Source organism: Bos indicus x Bos taurus, chromosome X, assembly GCF_003369695.1.
Source record: "Bos indicus x Bos taurus breed Angus x Brahman F1 hybrid chromosome X, Bos_hybrid_MaternalHap_v2.0, whole genome shotgun sequence".
In the NCBI taxonomy this organism is placed as follows: Eukaryota; Metazoa; Chordata; class Mammalia; order Artiodactyla; family Bovidae; genus Bos; species Bos indicus x Bos taurus.
In genome coordinates, this window is record NC_040105.1 from 89,310,100 (window position 1) to 89,327,797 (window position 17,698).

The following is a 17,698-nucleotide window of genomic DNA, read 5'->3' on the forward strand; positions in this document are numbered from 1 at the left end:
TTATGCCTGCCCACAGCTGTAGGCACATTCAGGAAAGAACAGAAAAAGCTCTAAGCTCTTATCTCTGGCTAATCTTGAGGCTCTGCACAAACAGGAAGTGATAGAGAATAGAAAAAAATAGGGAAAACTCAACAAAATCAAAAGCTGGTTCTTTAGAAAGATTTAAAAACCTGAAACACCTTTAGGTAACCTAACCAAAAAGACAAAAAATAGAAAGACTGACTCAAATTAAAATCAAGAAATAGAGAACATTACTACCAATGTTAACAGAAATAAAAAGGATTATTAAGGGAATACAAGGAATAACTCTATGCTAACAAATCAGACAACCTAGATAAAATGGACAATTTCCTAGAAAAACCAAGACCAACTCAAGAAGAAACAGAAAAATCTGACAACACTTATTACAAGTAAAGATATTGAACTAATAATAAAAAAAAAATTTCTACAAAAAAACTCTAGGAACAGATAGTTTCATTGGCCAATTCTATCACAATTTAAAGAAGAATTAACACCAAATGGGAGGGCAAGAAACATTACCAAGCTCATTCTTTGACGTGCGTACATGCATGCTAAGTCACTTCAGTCATGTTTGACTCTTTGCAACCCAATGGACTATAGCCTGTCAGGTTCCTCTGTCCATGGGCATTCTCCAGGCAAGAATATTGGAGTGGGTTGCCAATCTTTTCTCCAGGGGATCTTCCTGACCCTGGGATCAAACCTGCCATCTCTTATGTCTCCTGCATTGGCAGGTTGGTTCTTTACCACTAGTCACCACCTGGGAAGCCCAATTCTTTTGACACCCTGACACACCCTGACACTAAAACCAGACAAAGACATCACAAGAAAATTATCAATACATTTTATGAATATAAATGCAAAAATCTCCAACAAAATACTAGAAAATCGAACACAATAGCCTATAAAAAAGGATTACACATAATGACCCAGTAAGATTTATCCTGGCAATACAAGTGTGGTGAAACATGACAACAAAAGTAATACACGATGTAAAAAATTAACAATTGGAAACTTCAATTAAATAATTTGGAGACCAGAAGGGGGTGCTCTCATGCCCTGCAACTACAGCAGAGACTAACAGGAAGAAGACTTTTCTTTCCTGACAAGGCCAATGCAAAGCTATGGACTCTTAGTTTACTATAGCCCTTCCAACTTCCTTTTCTTCTCTATAAAAGTTTTCTCCTCCCCTTGGCATGAGGGGACTTGCCAATGGCTCACCATGGTTGTAGACCCCAAACTGCCAATTCTCTGCTCATCCTAAATAAACCCATCTCTGCTGAAGAAATATCTGGTGGTCTATTTGTTTCAGGTCAACAATGATATTACTAAAATAAAGGGGGAAAGTCACATGATTATCTCAACAGACACAGAAATCCACTACTTAAAATCCACTACCCTTTCATGATAAAGACACTTAATGAACTAGGAATATAAGGGAACTTCCACAACATGATAAACATAATCTATAAAACGCCCACATCAAACATCTACTTAATGATGAAAGACTGATTGCTTCCTTTTAAGATAAATAACAAGAAAGGAATATGCATTCTCACCACTTTTCTTTAACATTGTACCTGAAGGTTATAGCCAAGTCAACCAGGCAAGAAAAAAAGGGAAAAAGACATCCAGGTTGGAATGGAAGAAGTAAAAATATTCACTATTCAGATTCCATGATCTTGTATACAGAAAATCCTAAGTAAGGAATCCACAAAAGAAAAAAAAAAAAAAGACTCTACTAGAACTAATAAGCTCAGCAAGATTACAGGATACAAAATCAATATATACAAAAATCAATTGTATTTCTATATAGTGGCAAATGAGCAATCCAAAAATAAAATCAAGAAAACAATTCCATTTATTGTAATGTCAAAAAGAATAAAAAATTTAGAAATAAAATTAACAAAGGAAGTAAGAATCTACAGCCTTCCACATAGGAAACTACAAAACAACCTTGAATAAAATCTAAAAAGAATTAAATGGGAAAAGAAAAAAATCCTGTGTTCTGGTTAGAAGACCAGGACTTTTTTTTGCTTTCTTCAGAAATTGTCAAACAGATCCTAAAATTCGTAAGGAAATGCAAGAGATCTAAAAAAGCCAAAATAATTTTTGGAAAAATAGTTAAAGGACTCAAATTTCCCCATTTCAAAAGTTACTACGCAGCTGCAATAAAAAAGACAGTGTGATATTGGCATAAGAACAGAAACGTAAATCAATAGAACAGAATTTTGAGTCAAGAAATAAGCCCTAACATTTATAGTCAATTGATTTTCAGCAGGGTGTCAAGGCAATTCAGTGAGTAAAAGATTGTTTTTTTTTCAACAGATGGCACTGGGACAACTGGCTATTCACAAGTAAAAGAATGAAGCTGAACCTTTTCTATACACTACACATGAAAATTAACACAAAAGGGTCCAGAAACCTAAATTTAAGCATTAAAACTATAAAACCCTTAGAAGAAAACAAAGGAATAAATCTTTTTAACCTTGGCTTAGGCAATGGCTTCTTAGATATGACATCAAAAGCACACACAACAAAAGAAAAACATAAAAATAAATAATAAAACTTTGGTGCTTCAAAGAGTACCATTAAGAAAATGAACAATCCATGGAATAGAAGAAAAAATTGCAACTACTATATTTGATAAAGGATTAGTATCCAAAATATATAAAGAATCATTACAACTCAACAATAACAAGATAAACAAAATTTAAAGATGATAAAGAAGAGATAAAGCCAGTCAGCCAGCCATAATGAGTTGGTATTGTTCACCTGGGTTTTTGATAACAAGCAATAAAACCTGCTTACCATATTAAATTCAAACTTTTCCCAAACTTAAAAGATTCACCACGATCTTGCTTCACACAAACTTACTTACTTCTTGAGTCCAACATGAACCTAGCCAGTTTGACCCCCATGGCCAACTTATTTTCACCTGAATAATAGTGCTCATAGTGTTACCTAACTCAGTAACTTTCCTTTGGCCCTCCAAGTTTCTAACTTTGCTTTCATTTTTTAGAAGTAAAAAACCGAGTAATGCCTACTTTGAAGCTGCCTCTAAACTACTGCATACAGATAATATCTCAGGCTTTGTGAGTGTAAGCTCTTTGAGAAAAGAAGCATCATGCTTCTTTTTTACCTTTCAGGGACCCTAAAACAGGCTAAATACTTGTCATTTAGATGGTCCATTCACTTAAATTACTTTTCAAACTTTCCTCTCTATTGATAAGTTTCAATGGATAGATAGGATTGATATGTAGTCATAATGGTTTGTTGTTGTTGTTGTTGTTTAGTCGATAAATTGTGTCCAAATCTTTTGCGCCCCCATGTACTACAGCCCACCATGCTCCTGTATTCATGGGATTTCCCAGGCAAAAATACAGGAGTGGGATGCCATTTCCTCTTTCAGAGGATCTTCCCAATCCAAGGACTGAACTTATGTCTTACAAACTGGCAGGTGGATTCTTGACCACTGAGCCACTCTGAACATACGAGTATGTACTGATTCAAATTTTCTTTTGGTTTCTTCACAGAACTATCTAGCCTCTTGCTTCAATCTTTAGTAGCTGCTCTCAAGGCATGTTTCCTTAAGTTCCTTTCCTACGTTGATGTCCTCTTTCTGAGAATCATCTCTTCTTTTTTTCATCCTCCTCAGCTTATTTTGTAGGCTTCTTCAGGTGGACTCAGTGGTAAAGAATCCACCTGCCAATTCAGGAGACACTGGAGACATGTGTTCAATCCCTGGGTCAGGAAGATCCCCTGGAGGAGAGGGCATGGCAACCCACTCCAGTATTCTTGCCTGGAGAATTCCATGGACAGAGGAGCCTGATGGGCTACAATCCATGGGGTTGCAAAGAGTCAGACACAACTGAGTACACAAGCAGGCACACAACTTATTTTATAAAATCATACATTCCAGTAGCTTCTTAAGAAAGGATACATGGAAGAAAAATATTTTAAATGCTTGCATTTGACATCTAATTGACCGTTTGATTAAATATAGAATACCAAGTTAAAGATTTTTTCCTCAAGATTTAAAGGCATCATTTCACTGTTTACTACCTTAAGAGTTACTGCTGAGGAGTCTGGTGACATTCTAGTTTTGTTTCCTTTCTGGTGATGTATTTCTCCCTTCTCTGGGAAGTTTAAAGATTTTCACTTTAAAAAGTTTAAAGATTTTTTTCACTTTTGGAATTCTCAAATTTCACAGAGATGTAACTTGGTCCATTTCCATTCATTGTGATGAGTACTGGATGAGCCTTCATTATAAATAAATGTGTGGCTAAGAGTGCTAGCTAGTCACCATAATCCAGTCTCCCTTTCTCCCATAGTATCTGGATGTACGTGCGTGTAATCATGCTGAATTTTTGCAGACTTCTTTATAAATATGTGTTGCCTGAGACCTCCAAGATCCTCCAATAATATGTGGGCCTGGTCAAAATAATTTCCCATAATTGTTTCTCTATGCTGTCTCCCTTCTTCCTGTGAGTAGTAATGGCAATGAAAGAGGACTGTGGAAGGCATGTTTTGAAGATGACAGAGCCTGTTGTCATCCTATACCTCTGAATAATCACATGGAGTAGAGCTACCTACTGACCTGAAAACTTGCTCTGTTAAAGAAACTGTTTAATCCTTTAAGTAAACTTCTGTGTTTGAGCAATTATCTGTTTGAAATTATTGGTTAGCAGTCAAGCATACCCTTTAGTGTCCTCCTAAAGGATTTTTTTCAATGATTCCTCCACTGTCTACAAAGTAAAATCAAACTCCTGACTTATCCCAATCTACCTTATTGATCCCTCCTCCACCGCCCAATTGCCCAGTTACTTCATTTCATTAACTATACACTTCTACTAAATAGAACATCTGTCCGTTAGTCACTCAGTCGTGCCCAACTCTTTGTGACCCCATGGACTGCAGCCCACCAGGCTCCTTGGTCCATGGGATTTTCCAGGCAAGGATACTGGAGGGGTTTGCCATTTCTTTCTCCAAAACAGAACATGGTCCTACATATATTCCATATTTACCTCTATCTGTGCCTGGTTACACTGATTCCTTCATCTAGAATGGTCTTTCATTCCTTCTCCATATATCCAAAATTCACGGATTTCAAGACCTACAAGTGCCACTTTTTCCATGAAGTCTTTTCTGTTCCTTCAACTTATTCCTTTTATGAATCCTGGTGAGACTTAATATTCTCTAATAAACTGTCTCATTTGTTTTTCATTTGCCAATGAATCTGTTTTAATACCTGCCAGTCCATATATTTTTAAGGGGAGGATTCTTATCTGATTCAGCTTTATGTAGTCCTGAGTACCCAGCACAGTATCTTTCACAGAGCAGGAATTCAATAAATATTTGTTAAACATAAAAGAGAAATGAAATAATAGAATATCAATTCTAAATATTTCTACTACCATTCTTAGATTAATAATATCCACTATCAATCGCAGGCCAATCTCTGTTCTTATTAGTAGAGTTGGATTTGATGTGATTTTATCATTTAGAACATGTAAATAGTTGAGTTCATAATGACAGCATACCTGGCAGTATCCAATTTTGGGATTTCTGAATGCATAAGCAGTAAGTACCCGCCTCAGAGCAGATATACCGGTGTCACTCTGAAAGGCTGGATGCTCAGGCAGGGAGCGACGCAAATCACGTTCAATTTCTTCAGTAGCCAAGTTGCAGGTCCCTAAGGACTGCTCAACCACTTCAGCATAATAGCCAGGATTAGCAGCCATGTCATTAACAGCACCTGTATAGATAATTAACATTGACACACAAAAGAAAAGGAATATAAAAAAGCTACAACTTGCATATATACATGAAGAACTGGATTGCTTTTAAATTTAGCTCTATGCTTAAGTGTTATCTGAGTACAAACAAAATGAAAAGCTTCACACTATACAGCAATCAGAGAATAAAAAGAAATTAAAGGAATCCAGATCAGAAAAGAAGTAAAGTTCTCACTGCAGATGACATGATACTAAAGATAGTATCAGAACCCTAAAGATAGTATCAGAACATTACTAGAGCTAATCAGTGAATTTAGCAAAGTTTCTGGATACAGAATCAATACACAGAAATCACTTGCATTTCTATATACTAACAATGAAAAATCAGAAAGAGAGATTAAGGAATCAATCCTATTCACCACTGCAACAAAAATAATAAAATATCTAGGAATAAACTTGTCTAAGAACTGTACATAGAAAATTATAAGACACTAATGAAAGAAATCAAAGATGACATAAACAGATATTCCATGTTCCGGGGTAGGAAGAATCTATATTGTGAAAATGACTATACTACCAAATGCAATCTACAGATGCAATGTGATTCCTATCAAATTATCAATGGCATTTTTCACAGAAATAGAACAAAAAATTTCACAATTCATATGGAAACAAAAAAGACCCCAAATAGCCAAAGCAGTCTTGAGAAAGAAGAATGGAGTTGGAATAATCAACCTTCCTGACTTCAGAATATACTACAAAGCTACAGTCATCAAGACAGTATGGTACTGGCACAAAAACAGAAACATAGACCAATGGAACAAGATAGAAAGCCCAGAAATCAACCCATGCACCTATGGGTACCTTATTTTTGACAAAGGAGGCAAGAATATACAATGGAGCAAAGACAGCCTCTTCAATAAATGGTGCTGGGAAAACTGGACAGCTACATGTTAAAGAATGAAATTAGAATACCTCCTAATACCATACGCAAAGATAAACTCAAAATGGATTCTAGACCTAAATGTAAGATCAGAAACCATAATACTCTTAGAGGAAAACATAGGCAGAACACTCGATGACAAAAATCTAAGCAAGATCCTCTATAACACACCTCCTAGAGTAATGGAAATAAAAACAAAAGTAAACAAATGGGACCTGTTTAAACTTAAAAGCTTTTGCATAGCAAAAAGACAACTCTCAGAATGGGAGAAAATAATAGCAAATGAAACAACTGACAAAGGATTAATCTCCAAAATATACAAGCAGCTCATACAACTCAATACCAGAAAAACAAACAACACAATCAAAAAGTGGGAAAAAGACCTAAACAGAAATTTCTCCAAAGAAAACATACAGATGGCTAATACATGAAAAGATGCTCAACATCGCTCATTATTAGAGAAATGCAAATCAAAACTACAATGAGATATCACCTCACACTGGTCAGAATGGCCATCATCAAAAAGGCTACAAGCAATAAATGCTGGAGAGGGTGTGGAGAAAAAGGGAATGTTCTTGTACTGTTGGTGGGAATGTACGTTGATACAGCCACTATGGAAGACAGTATGGAGATTCCTTAAAAAACTAGGAATAAAACCACCATACGACCCAGCAATCCCACTTCTAGGCCTATACCATGAGGAAACCAAAATTGAAAGAGACACATGTATCCCATTGTTCACTGCAGCACTACTTACAATAGCTAGAACATGGAAGCAACCTAGATGTCCATCGACAAATGAATGGATAAAGAAGCTGTGGTACATATTCACAATGGAATATTACTCAGCCATTAAAAGGAACACATTTGAGTCAGTTCTAATGAGATGGATGAACTTAGAACCTATTATACAGAGTGAAGTGAGTCAGAAAGAGAAAGATAAATACTGTATTCTAAAATATATATATATGGAATCTAGAAAAACGGTATTTAAGAATTTATTCACAGGGCAACAATGGAGAAAGAGATATAGAGAATGGTCTAATGGACATAGGGAAAGGGGAGGAGAGGGTGAAATGTATGGAAAGAGTAACATGGAAACTTACATTACCATATGTAAAATAGATAGCCAATGGGAATTTGCTGTAAGGCTCAGGAAACTCAAACAGAGACTCTGTATCAACCTAGAGGGGTGGGATGGGGAGGGAGATGGGAGGGAGTTTCAAAAGGAAGGGGATATATATATACCTATGGCTGATTCATGTTGAGGTTTGACAGAAAACAGCAAAATTCTGTAAAGCAATTATCCTTCAACAAAAAATAAATTTAAAAAAAAAAAAAAAGGAAAAGCTTCACACTAAAACCTCTAACATCAGGACACCAAAGAGTAACATTTTCATGAAATGTCATTTCCCCTTAACTTTCCTTTAACACTAGAGGTTCCCATTCCATCCCTTGCAGTTAGCTATATATTGCCTCATAAACTTATCTGCTCAGGCAATGGATGTGTGTATATAAAGGTAAGTACATGTAACTATTGTACTCTCTTTGACTAGTCTGAACTCATGATGGGATGATGAGTAAGACTTTGTTCTAGCCATCTTTGTAATTATTTTTATTGGGGCATAGTTAATGTCTGTTAAATGAATAAAGTGAGTAAGTTTAATACCTGAAAAAAGCATCCAGAGCTCTCCTCTTAAGGTCTCTGGAATCCCTCTTACAACCAGATCTCGAGTCTTTTTGGTCCGAAACATGCTAACACCACGTCCACATTCTGAAAATAGAATGTTCCAGGACTGTTCCTTCATCTTTTCTTTCAACTGTAACAACAACAAAAAATCAAAGCAATTAAACATGATGAGAAATTAACTTAATTTGAAATTAAGTTTCAAATAACTTGACAACTTTCTTCACCAAAAAACAATACCTATGGAAAATAAGAACATAGAAATTCAAAATCGGTATTCACAGATGGGCTAACCACTGGAACACTGTCATCACAAAAATCTTCTAAACCCATGTGAGCATAACAGCTTTAATTTACTATTTTAGTTCTTAGCTAAACTCACGTTAAAATCGGAAAATCAGGACACCAATCACTCCAATTAGGATTGACTGTCAGAAATCTATGCAAATAAAACCCAAGATTCAATTTTCATCTTAATTCTAGATAATAGTCGTATTTTGTATCTGCTAGAAAATCTTTTCTAGCCCTAAAAGAAGAATTTTCAGTTGCAATACCTTCTAGTCTAATATTTTTATTTTTAATCAATTGTTTCAATCCACAGATTTAAATATTTTGTTTTCCTACCATTTTGGAATCAAGGGTCTCCAAATTCTGAGGGTGAAATACTGTCATTAAAGCTTCAGTGTTCACAGTTCTGCTGCATTCTCTCTGACATGTCAAAGACTGTACCTCAGTATCATCAGATGGGTCTATAGAATCAGAACTAACAGGAACCTGAAAAAGAAAGAATGTAATTGTCCCAAATGTATGCCTAAAAGTTTCTGCAAGAGGAAAAAGTGCTAATGTTTTATCTGTCACTTAAGAACCACGATTTATATACATAATAAATATTAATGCAATGTCTCAGAAGAACTTTGTTTTTCTATCAAAATTAGGGATGTCAACAAACCAATGTCAAGAACATCAAACTCAGGACCTTAGTGAATCAGTTCCTTTATATGGGCAAACAAATACTGGCAAAATATTAAAAAGCAAAAAACAGTTCAGAACACTGGAAATTAACCAAAGGTACAGAATGAACTGAAAAGTATCAATTAAAAAAAAAAAAAAAAAACTATTGAACCTCAGTAAGAACACCAGTCTGTTACATTTTAACTTCAAGTTATTCCCATCCTCCCTCCCTTTCAAGTTCAAAGGTATGGTAGTCATGAAAGTCAGAACTATCACAGCCAATGGATCTTTTGGAGGTTCATTAAAAGCCCCATCCCCAGAACACAGTCAATATTTTCACCGAATTAGTAGCTACCCAGAAAACTCCATTCCCAGGGTGTTTTTACCATTGGATTTGATTCTGAGCTCAGTTCAGTTCAGTTCAGTCGCTCAGTCACGTCCGACTCTTTGTGACCCCATGAATTGCAGCACGCCAGGCATCCCTGTCCATCACCAACTCCCAGAGTTCACCCAAACCCACGTCTATCGAGTCAGTGATGCCATCCAGCCATCTCATCCTCTGTCGTCCCCTTCTCCTCCTGCCCCTAATCCCTCCCAGCATCAGAGTCTTTTCCAATGAGTCAACTCTTCGCATGAGGTGGCCAAAGTACTGGAGTTTCAGCTTTAGCATCATTCCTTCCAAAGAAATCCCAGGGCTGATCTCCTTCAGAATGGACTGGTTGGATCTCCTTGCAGTCCAAGAGACTCTCAAGAGTCTTCTGCAACACCACAGTTCAAAAGCATCAGTTCTTTGGTGCTCAGCCTTCTTCACAGTCCAACTCTCACATCCATACATGACCACTGGAAAAACCATAGCCTTGACTAGATGGACCTTTGTTGGCAAAGTAATGTCTCTGCTTTTTAATATGCTGTTTAGGTTGGTCATAACTTTCCTTCCAAGGAGTAGGCGTCTTTTAATTTCATGGCCACAATCACCATCTGCAGTCATTTTGGAGCCCCAAAAAATAAAGTCTGACACTGTTTCCCCATCTATTTCCCATGCAGTGATGGGACCAGATGCCATGATCTTAGTTTTCTTAATGTTGAGCTTTAAGCCAACTTTTTGAGTCTCCTCTTTCACTTTCATCAAGAGGCTTTTTAGTTCCTCTTCACTTTCTGCCATAAGGGTGGTATCATCTGCATATCTGAGGTTACTGATGTTTCTCCTGGCAATCTTGATTCCAGCTTGTGCTTCTTCCAGCCCAGCATTTCTCATGATGTACTCTGCATATAAGTTAATAAGCAGGGTGACAATATACAGCCTTGACGTACTCCTTTTCCTATTTGGAACCAGTCTGTTGTTCCATGTCCAGTTCTAACTGTTGCTTCCTGACCTGCATATTCAGAGCTCAGTTCTTTGTAAAAAGTACTTTCCTCAGGGCATTATAAGAAAACCACAGCAATCTGCTGATAATGTCACAGCTGCCTAAGGCTATGATTTCAATTTGGAGCAAACAAGAGCCTGGCTAAAATGTTAAAGGAAGGCTTTGAAAACAAGATGGCCATAAGGGAACTTTGAAAGATTCCAACATATTCTTCAGAATCTGAAAGTATACATGAGTATACAAGACTGTGAACCTGCCCAGGAACAAGATGGGACAGGAGAAGGCCCCCGTCACTCAACTCTGGCTGATCTTGGAAATAAGAAATGAAAACTAAGGCTGACTGATAAACTGCCTAAAGTATGAGGAATACCTTTACACAAAGATCTCCTTGGAAAAGGTGGAGAACTTAATGGTTCAAGGCATTTAAGGACATCTCTGACCCATCATTGGCTGACCACTGATTTATAATGACTGAGGGGGTGATCTGAAGAAGCCAGGCTTAAAAATACACACAAGGGGCTTCCCTGGTAGCTCAGTGGTAAAGGAGACACAGAAGACAATGCAGGAGACATGGGTTTGATCCCTGATCCAAGAAGATCCCACATGCTGCGGAGCAACTAAGCCTGTGCACCACAACTATTGAGCCTGTGCCACAATGAGAAACCCATACACTGCAATTAGAGAGCAGCCCCTGCACGCCACAACTACAGAAAAGCCCTTGCAGCAACGAAGACCTAGCACAGCCAAAATATTAATTAATTAAATTATTTTTAAATACAATTTTTTTTCGAAAAAAGGCAACCAACAATTGTGTCCCTAAAGGGCCTCACTTCTTAGATTTTTTTAAACTAAGAATGGAAACCAGCTATTATACATATATTCAAAGAACTAAAGGAAACTGTTTAAAAAAAATAAAGGACTCGGTTAAAAAGTAAGCAAAAGACCTAAGCAGAGACCTCACCCAATATATATATATTATATATATATATAATATATATATTATATATATAATATATATATTATATATATATATAATATATATATATATATAAAGATGACAATCATATGAAAAGATGCTCAATATCATACATCTTTAGGTAACTGCAAAGTTAAAGGGTGAGATACCATTTCATACCTATTAAAATGGCTAAAATCCAGGATACTGGTAACACCAAGGGCTAATGAAGATGTGGGACAAGAACTCATTGCTGATGGGAATACAAAGCAGTACAGTACTTTAAGAGATGGTGTGACAGTTTCTTATAAAGCTAAACATAGGTTACCTTATGATTCAGCAACTGTGCTCCAAGGGATATACCCAAATAAGCTAAAAACACATCCACACAAAAATCTGCACATGAATGTTTATAGCAGTTTTATTCATAACTGCCAAAACCTGGATGCAACTAAGGTATCCTTCAATAGGTGAATGGATAAACACTGCTATATCCATTATACATATATTATATATATCCAAATATATCCAAAAATGGAATATTTTTCAGCAATAAAAAGACATGAACAATCAACACAACTAAGAGCTGGTTTTTTTTAAAGATAAACAAAACTGATAAACCTTTAGCTAGATTTACCAATAAAAAAAAGAGAATTCAAGCAAAATTAGAAATGAAAGAGGAGATTTTGTCTGATGACACAGAAATTAAAAAGATCATAAGGACTACTATGACTGATTATATGCCAATAAATGGGATGATACTGAAGAAATGCACAAATTCCAAGAGACATACAATCTACCAAGATATAATCATAAAAAATAGGAAATCTGAACTTAACCAATGATATGTAAGGAAACTGAATCCAATACAAAATCTCCCAACAATAACAACAAAAATCCCTGGCTTCATGGGTGAAATCTGTCAAATATGTAAAGAAGAATTAATGCTAATCCTCAAACTCTTCCAAAAAATTAAATAGGAGTCAACACTCCCAAACTTCTTTTACAAGGCCAGCAGTCCCCTGAAACCAAAGCAGATGGGAACACTACAAGAAAAGAAAACTACAGGCCCAAAATCCGTGATGAATACAGATGCAAAAATTCTCAACAAAATACTGGCAAACTGAATTCAACAGCACATTAGAAGGATCGTACACCATGATCAACTACGATCCCTGGAAGGCAAGGATGGTTCAAAATATACAAATCAATAAAATGAACAGAATGAAAGGCAAAAACCATATTATCATTTCAATAGATGCAGAAAAATTATTTGACACATATTCAACATCCTTTCACAATAAAAACTTTCAATAAAGTGGATACAGAGAAACATACCTCAATATAATAAAGGCTATGTGTGACAAGCCCAAAGCAAACATCATACTCCATGGTGAAAGGTTAAAAGCTTTCTAAGATTAAGAACAAGAAAAGGGTGCCCACTGTCACTACTACTATTCAACAAAGTGCCATACATCCGGGCCAGAGAAACTAAGCAAGAAAAACAAATGAGATATAACTACACACTTGTTAGAATGGCTTTTATCAAAAGACAAGAGTTAAGTGTTGGCAAGAATATGGAAAAAAAGAGAGCACAAGCACAGTTTGTGATGATGCAAATTGGTGCCACACTATGGAAAACATGTATGAAGGTTCCTCAAAAAAATAAGAACTACCACTTGGGGACCTCCCTGATGGTACAGTGGTTAAAAATCTGCCTGCCTCAATATAATACAGGAAGGGGACACGGGTTTGATCCCTGGTCCAAGAAGATTCCGCATGCTGCAGAGCAACTACTGAGCCTGTCCTCTAGAGCCTGTGTTCCGCAACAAGAGAAGCAGAGAAATCACCGCAGTGAGAAGCCCGTGTACCTCAATGAAGAGTAGCCCCTGCTTGCTGACACTAGAGAAAGGATGAGCATAGCAGTGAAGACCCAGCATAACCAAAAATATAAATAAATAAAGTTTTTAAAAAAAGACCGACCATATGATTCAGTAATCCCACTTCTCAGTATATAGTCAAAGGAAATGAAGTCACTATCTTCAGGAGATAACTGCATCCCATATGCTCACTGCAGCATTGTTCACAAAAGCTAAGACAAACCTAACTGTTGACAGATTAATCAACAAAGAAAATGTGGTATACAGATAAACAAAAAATTATTCTTCAGCCATAAAAGGAAGTTTTGCAATGTGCAACAACATTGACAGACATTAAGGACACTACACTAAGTGAAATAAATCGGACACAGAAAGACAAATACTGTATGATCTCACTTACGTGTGGAATCTAAAATAGCCAGCTTTACAGAAGCAGAGTAGAATGGGGTTTGCAGGGGATAGGAAAGGGGGAAATGAAGAGATGTTGGTTAATGTGTACATACTTCTAGTTTATATGAGAAATAAACCCTAGGAATCTAATCTACAGCATGATGACTATAGTTATCAATATTGTATATCTGAAAGTTGCTATGAGAGTAGAATTTAAATGTTTACAACTACAAAATTGTAATTACATGAGTGGGTGATAAGTGAAATAACTTTACTGTGGTAATCATTTAATTGACATATAAATTGTGTAAGTTTGAGATATATGATGTGATGATTTGATACAGATATATTAAGGCCTATTTTAATATAGGTGTATCAAATCATCACATCATACATCTTAAACTTACACAATTTGTCAATTATCACAATAAATCTGGGGGTGGTGGCAGGGAAAGAACCTGGCAGTTCCTTACACACATAGTTGAAGTTTAACAAGTATCTGTTGTATTTTTTAATTTAAAAAATGAGATATCAAACCACAAAAAGATATGGGGGAAACATGCATACTGCCAAGGAATCAGTCTGAAAAGAATACATATGTTACATAAAATTTTGGAAAAGGCAACCCCTCATTCATAAAACTAGGATGCGGCAGCTGGTCCCATCACTTCATGGCAAATAGATGGGGAAACAATAGAAAGAGTGAAAGACTATTTTTTTGGGCCCCAAAATCACTGTGGATGGTGACTGCAGCATGAAATTAAAAGACGCTTGCTCTTTGGAAGGAAAGCTATGACGAACCTAGACAGCATATTAAAAAGCAGAGACGATATTTGCTGACAAAGGTCCATATGGTCAAAGCTATGGTTTTTCCAGTAGTCATGTATGGATGTGAGAGTTGGACCATAAAGAAGGCTGAGCGCCGACAAATGCTTTCAAACTGTGGTGCTGGATAAGACTCAAGAGTCCCTCAGACTGCAAGGAGATCAAACCAGTTAATCCTAAAGGAAATCAACCCTGAATATTCATTGGAAGGACTGATGCTGAAGCTGAAGCTCCAATACTTTGGCCACCTGATGCAAAGAGCCAACTCATGAGAAGAGACCCTGATGCTGGGAAAGATTGAAGGCAGGAGGAGAAGGGGGCAACAGATGAGAAGGTTGGATGGCACTCAGTGGACATGAGTTTGAGCAAGCTCCAGGAGATGGTGAAGGACAGGGAAGCCTGGCATGCTGCAGCCCATGGGGTCACAGAGTGTTGGACACGACTGAGCGACTGAACACACAACACAGAAGGGTTGAAAGTTAAGAGGATTCAGGGAAAGTTTAAAAGGAGTATTCAAAACAATGTCTGAATATAAGGGTAGGACGGAAGAATCTTAGAAAGGAAAAAAAAAACAATTATTAGTGAGTATATGTCCCGTGTTACAACACTTTCTTTTTTAAAAAAGCTTGTTTTGACAAGTATGTATCTGACTCTGTGATCCCATGGACTACAGCTGGCCAGGCTCCTCTGTCCATGGCATTTGCCAAGCAAGAATACTGGAGTGCGTTGCCATCTCCCTCTCTACTTGACAAATATACTTTACTGTTAATGCTAAATTTTGATGTTCTAATTAGGGATTATGTTTTCCCAAAACCAATTCAAAAATTCATGGTTGTAGTCTGGATCTCAAAGTAAAGTGCATTCTCTTAATTTAGGACATATGACTGAGACTCCAGCTTATCTAGTAGTTGTATATCTGCTGCTGCTAAGTCACTTCAGTCGTGTCTGACTCTGTGCGACCCCATAGACAGCAGCCCACCAGGCTCCCCTGTCCCTGGGATTCTCCAGGCAAGAACAGTGGAGTGGGTTACCATTTCCTTCTCCAATGCATGAAAGTGAGAAGCGAAAGTGAAGTCGCGCAGTCGTGTCCGACGCTCAGCAACCCCATGGACTGCAGCCTACCAGGCTCCTCCATCCATGGGATTTTCTAGGCAAGAGTACTGAAGTAGGGTGCCATCGCCGAGTTGTATATCTAAACTATAGTAAAAGTAGCCAAGAAGGAAAATAAAAATAACCCTTATAAAATGCCAAATGTCAACATATAAAACTGACAGCAAGTGTGCTGCTTCTCTCCATGATTACCTTTTAAGTATTCACAAAAGTCACATTAACACGCTGCTGCTGCTCAGCTGCTTCAGTTGTGTCTGACTATTAGTAACCCTATGGACTGTATCCTGCCAGGCTCCTCTGTCCGTGGGATTCTCCAGCCAAGAATACAGGAGTGGGTTGCCATTCCCTTCTCCAGGGGATCTTCCCAACCCAGGGATTGAACCTGCATCTTGTGTTTCATATTTACCTTCAAAGATGTTTGTTTAAAAATCAATTTAATATTTGATTTGAAGAGCATAATATAGAATTAGGAAGATAAGCTTAAATTTCTTAATTTTTATTTTTGTTCTGGCACTTTGAATGGGAGGATTTTACCCCAAGGCCATAACAATTCTATATATCCATATAGCTATATAGATATGTAGAATATGCTGTATATAAACATATGCTCACACTTGTGATGGTTATAAATTTGGCACTATTCAGACATTTAGTGACTGAGCAAAATCCAATCACATGAAGAAGCAACATAGGTTGCTGACTTTATAAAGGGTATTCTTAGACTGGTTTGGATTTTAGTATCTGCTATTGACTTTAGAAATAGCATATGGCTTCTAAAAGTGAAGAAAAGGCAGAGGAAAGATAAATATTTCTGTATGTGTAACTTTAACTTTTCCACAATTAGATTTAAATTAAAATATCTCATTAAACACAGCATAATAATGACTGGGGGCCACTGTTGACCTGTAAATTCAAAAACTACAACAAAAATACAAAGAACTACTTCCCTTAGATATCACAAGCTTATCTTAAAATATGCTCCTGTACATTGTTGTTGTTCAGTCACTCAGTCATGTCTGATTCTTAGAAACCCCATAGTCTGTAGCACACCAGGCTTCCCTGTCTTCACCATCTCCCAGAGATTGCTCAAATTCATGTCCATTGAGTTGGTGATGCCATCCAACATCTCGTCCTCTGTGGTCCCCTTCTCCTCCTGCCTTCTATCTTTCCCAGCTTCAGGGTCTTTTCTAATGAGTCAGTTCTTCACACAAGGTGGCCAAAGTATTGGAGCTTCAGCTTCAGCATCAGTCCTTCTAATGAATATATTCAGGATTGATTTCCTTTAGGATTGACTGGTTTGACTGTACATTGTACATAACTTTAAATTAGTGTTAATTTTATTTTTAATAAAACTTCTGATTTCCTAATGTTGAAATTCCAATCCCAAAGAATGGCAATGCTGAAGAATGTTCTCAAACTACTGCACAATTGCTCTCACTTCACATGACAGCAAGGTAATACTCAAAATCCTTCAAGCTAGGCTTCAACAGTATGTGAAGGACTCCCAAATGTACAAGCTGTATTTAGAAAAGGCAGAAGAACCAGAGATCAAATTGCCAATATCCGTTGGATCACAGAAAAAGGAATGGAATTCCAGAAAAATATCTACTTCTGCTTCATTGACTATGCTAAAGCCTTTGACTTTGTGGATCACAACAAACTGTGGAAAATTCTTCAAGAGATGGGAATACCAGACCACCTTACCCTTGCTTCCTGAGAAAACTATATGCAGGTCAAGAAGCAACAGTTAGAACTAGACATGAAGCAACGGACTGGTTCCAAATTGGGAAAGGAGTATGTCAAGGCTGTATTGTCACCCTGCTTATTTAACTTATTT

At 37.0% G+C, this 17,698-nt stretch overlaps 1 protein-coding gene across 2 annotated transcripts in view; it reads right to left on the bottom strand.

The window, feature by feature from the left end:
• The window catches only part of TBC1D8B (TBC1 domain family member 8B), a 77,755-nt gene that overhangs the window by 26,096 nt on the left and 33,961 nt on the right, over positions 1-17,698 (bottom strand). For both annotated transcript variants that reach the window (XM_027533649.1, XM_027533650.1), the window contains exons 8-10: positions 9,011-9,160; positions 8,369-8,519; positions 5,562-5,776 (exon numbers count right to left, since the gene is read on the bottom strand). In XM_027533649.1, the coding sequence (XP_027389450.1) occupies positions 5,562-5,776; positions 8,369-8,519; positions 9,011-9,160 (516 nt within the window). The remainder of the gene's footprint in view (positions 1-5,561; positions 5,777-8,368; positions 8,520-9,010; positions 9,161-17,698) is intronic.